This window comes from Poecilia reticulata, linkage group LG6, assembly GCF_000633615.1.
Source record: "Poecilia reticulata strain Guanapo linkage group LG6, Guppy_female_1.0+MT, whole genome shotgun sequence".
NCBI lineage: Eukaryota > Metazoa > Chordata > Actinopteri > Cyprinodontiformes > Poeciliidae > Poecilia > Poecilia reticulata.
Genome location: NC_024336.1, coordinates 20,821,734 through 20,824,233, shown reverse-complemented (window position 1 = coordinate 20,824,233; position 2,500 = coordinate 20,821,734). Strand labels below are relative to the sequence as shown.

Sequence of the window (2,500 nt, the reverse complement as noted above, 5' to 3'; positions counted from 1 at the left end):
GCTGTATTCCTCGTACATTAGCAAGTGCAATAGACCATAGCTTATTTAATAAAGATGACACTTTGTTCGTTTGGAAGACATTTGTCTTTTACAATAGATACATTATCTGGTCAGTTCAAACCACAATCAAAGCTTACAGAGTTATYGGTTGAACTTAAAGTGTTGCATTTAACAAAAMTATACCTGTTGTTMCACAACAACCATAATAAAAAACATACTTCATTTATATGATAAAAATGAATTCTCCTTCATCTCATCTTGGTAGTCTACCATAAAATATTAGAATATTTGGTAAATATCATGGAAAGAGAGCTGCTGTTTTCTGTAAGAAACCGRAGCATCACAACCTACATATTTATGCAAGCTGGTGTGTTGGCATATTGTTGTCAAGTTTACAGGTTGGAGTTTGCACCAAAAATATTCTTGGTGTCCAGGTAGCTGATGAGATCCTTCACCCAGGGGGCTGAAGGTTTGACACACAGCTGACGGCCGGCCACCGTATTCAGCCTGGATGTGAAAAAGGAAGAGGAGAGTGTCAGCAGATTCAGGAGCAGGTTYAGTGTCACTGGTGCAACTTYTKTAACAGTGAWTACTCACAAGATGGCAGAGTTGKAGCAGCGCTGACTKGTTTTGATGTAGCTCACAACTCTTTCTTTTGASACCKGCTTGTCATTGAAMTTGAAGCAGCACTTCTTTGGGCCAACTCCACGCAGGCCTGCCAAMAGAAAACAGAGTGAATATCTGAGAGACATCATCAGGTTCATCTATATGAGTTCCCTTTCTTAATTTCCTGTTAAACTGTGAAAAGGCAACATCTGAAATGGCTTCTTTTTAAATAGTAGAGACTGTGCTTGTTCCACTTTCTCTGACTRCCTTTGTTTGTATCTGCTTTCCATTATTTTGGTAAAAGTTTAATATGTGAGGTTTGAGAAGACAAAGCTTTCTTTCTAAAAATGTTAAACAATGAAGTGATGGATGCTYGTTTATCAGTAAGTCAGTAAAAACCTTAAATGCTTTTTGAAGGAAAGTAAAAACAAACCTGTTTTATTTGCAAGATTTCTGAGGTAAGTAATACTTAATTGGCAATTCATCATTGCAAATAATTATTTGTTCCTTTTGTAAGTTGCAACCAAACCAAAAGTTGCTGTAATGCAGCTTGAACTGCCTGTAGCACATGGATTTATGGTCACTAAAGACATAAAAGGTACACTTTGTATTATCTTGAAATCTAATTGTTTGCATTTCCATTTCAAGATACTTGTTCAAACAATTATTTTTCTAAACATGTTTATCCCAGCTCTTTAAAAGCTTGCTAAAATCTGCATAAAGCAAAAAACAAAAAGCWAATTTCTGCAGCTACTTAAGCAACTGTAGTGTTTTTTAATGTATTGGATTATATTAAAGTAATCTGTAATATTTACACTTATTTAAAAAAATTATGTATTTTTAGGAGATGCACTATTTGATTTGTATTCAAAATTTAACTTTTGAAAATTTTGCATTTGAAAAAAATATTTTGACCTATCACCCAAGTTAGTTCAGCATACTTTAAACTCAATGTGGTTTWAAAAAAAATTGATAAACTCATTTTAGAATTTAAAAGCTGATTGATGTCTAAATGTATTAAATGGTTTCTATTTCATGTGTCATCTTACCTTCAGTAAGAGCGATGAAGGCCACCATCATCACAATCGCAGACAGAGCAAGACGAGCCATCCTGGTGTGTTTGTTGGTGTCAGGGAGCAGCAGTGGGTTGAAAATCTCAGCTAAGTTCAGCTTGTTACCTCTGYTGTTTGAKCTCCATCTGCCTTCATATTTATACATCAGAAAARGGAACCACCACCCAATTTCCATGTCATCAATCTTTTACTGGGGAATTACCTACGTATGTGAAAGGGCCGGCCTTCTTTTGCCTSTTTCACTTCTCTAAATGAGTAGCGTGGTTTCCCTCCCAGACCAACATTGTGTGTTTTGTCCCACTATGGGGTCACATGATCTGTTTTAATCACAGACCTTCATCTGATAAGATATTATAGCATTTCTGTTGTCATGCATCAGATATTTTTTGTCCCCAATAGCAATCTGAGTAATAGAAACATAAGTTATTGACACTTTCTGGGGCGACCTTGGGTTAGGGGTTAGGAGTTCTTCTATAACCGGCAGGCTGAAGGTTCGAATCCCCAACTCTGTCTTTGTTTTCATTGGCAAGACAATTCAAGGGCCACTAACAGGTAAGTGGCCCCGTGACCTCTTGCCTGCTAGTGGCCTTGGTTCTGTTTGACCTGRGACAGCCGTAGCTACAATGTAGCCCAGGGGTGGGCAACTCCAGGTCTCGAGGGCCGAACTCCTGCAACTTTTTGATATGCCTCAACTTCAACACACGAGTCAAATAATGAGGTCGTTAGCAGGACTCTGGAGAACCTGACTGCATTTAAGAGGTGATTCAGCTGTTGGATTCAGCTGTGTTGGACCAGGGAGACATCTAAGAGTTGCAGGACAC

The 2,500-nt window shown here is 38.0% G+C and overlaps 1 protein-coding gene across 1 annotated transcript in view; it reads right to left on the bottom strand.

Moving 5' to 3' along the window:
* The window catches only part of LOC103466287 (monocyte chemotactic protein 1B-like), a 1,928-nt gene extending 153 nt beyond the window's left edge, over nucleotides 1-1,775 (bottom strand). Inside the window, exons 1-3 of the mRNA XM_008411770.1 lie at nucleotides 1,656-1,775; nucleotides 598-715; nucleotides 1-507 (exon numbers count right to left, since the gene is read on the bottom strand). The exon at nucleotides 1-507 is cut by the window's left edge and continues 153 nt beyond it. Of these exons, the coding sequence (XP_008409992.1) occupies nucleotides 393-507; nucleotides 598-715; nucleotides 1,656-1,716 (294 nt within the window). The 5' untranslated portion in view covers nucleotides 1,717-1,775 and the 3' untranslated portion in view covers nucleotides 1-392. The remainder of the gene's footprint in view (nucleotides 508-597; nucleotides 716-1,655) is intronic.
* Between the last annotated feature and the right edge of the window lie 725 nt (nucleotides 1,776-2,500).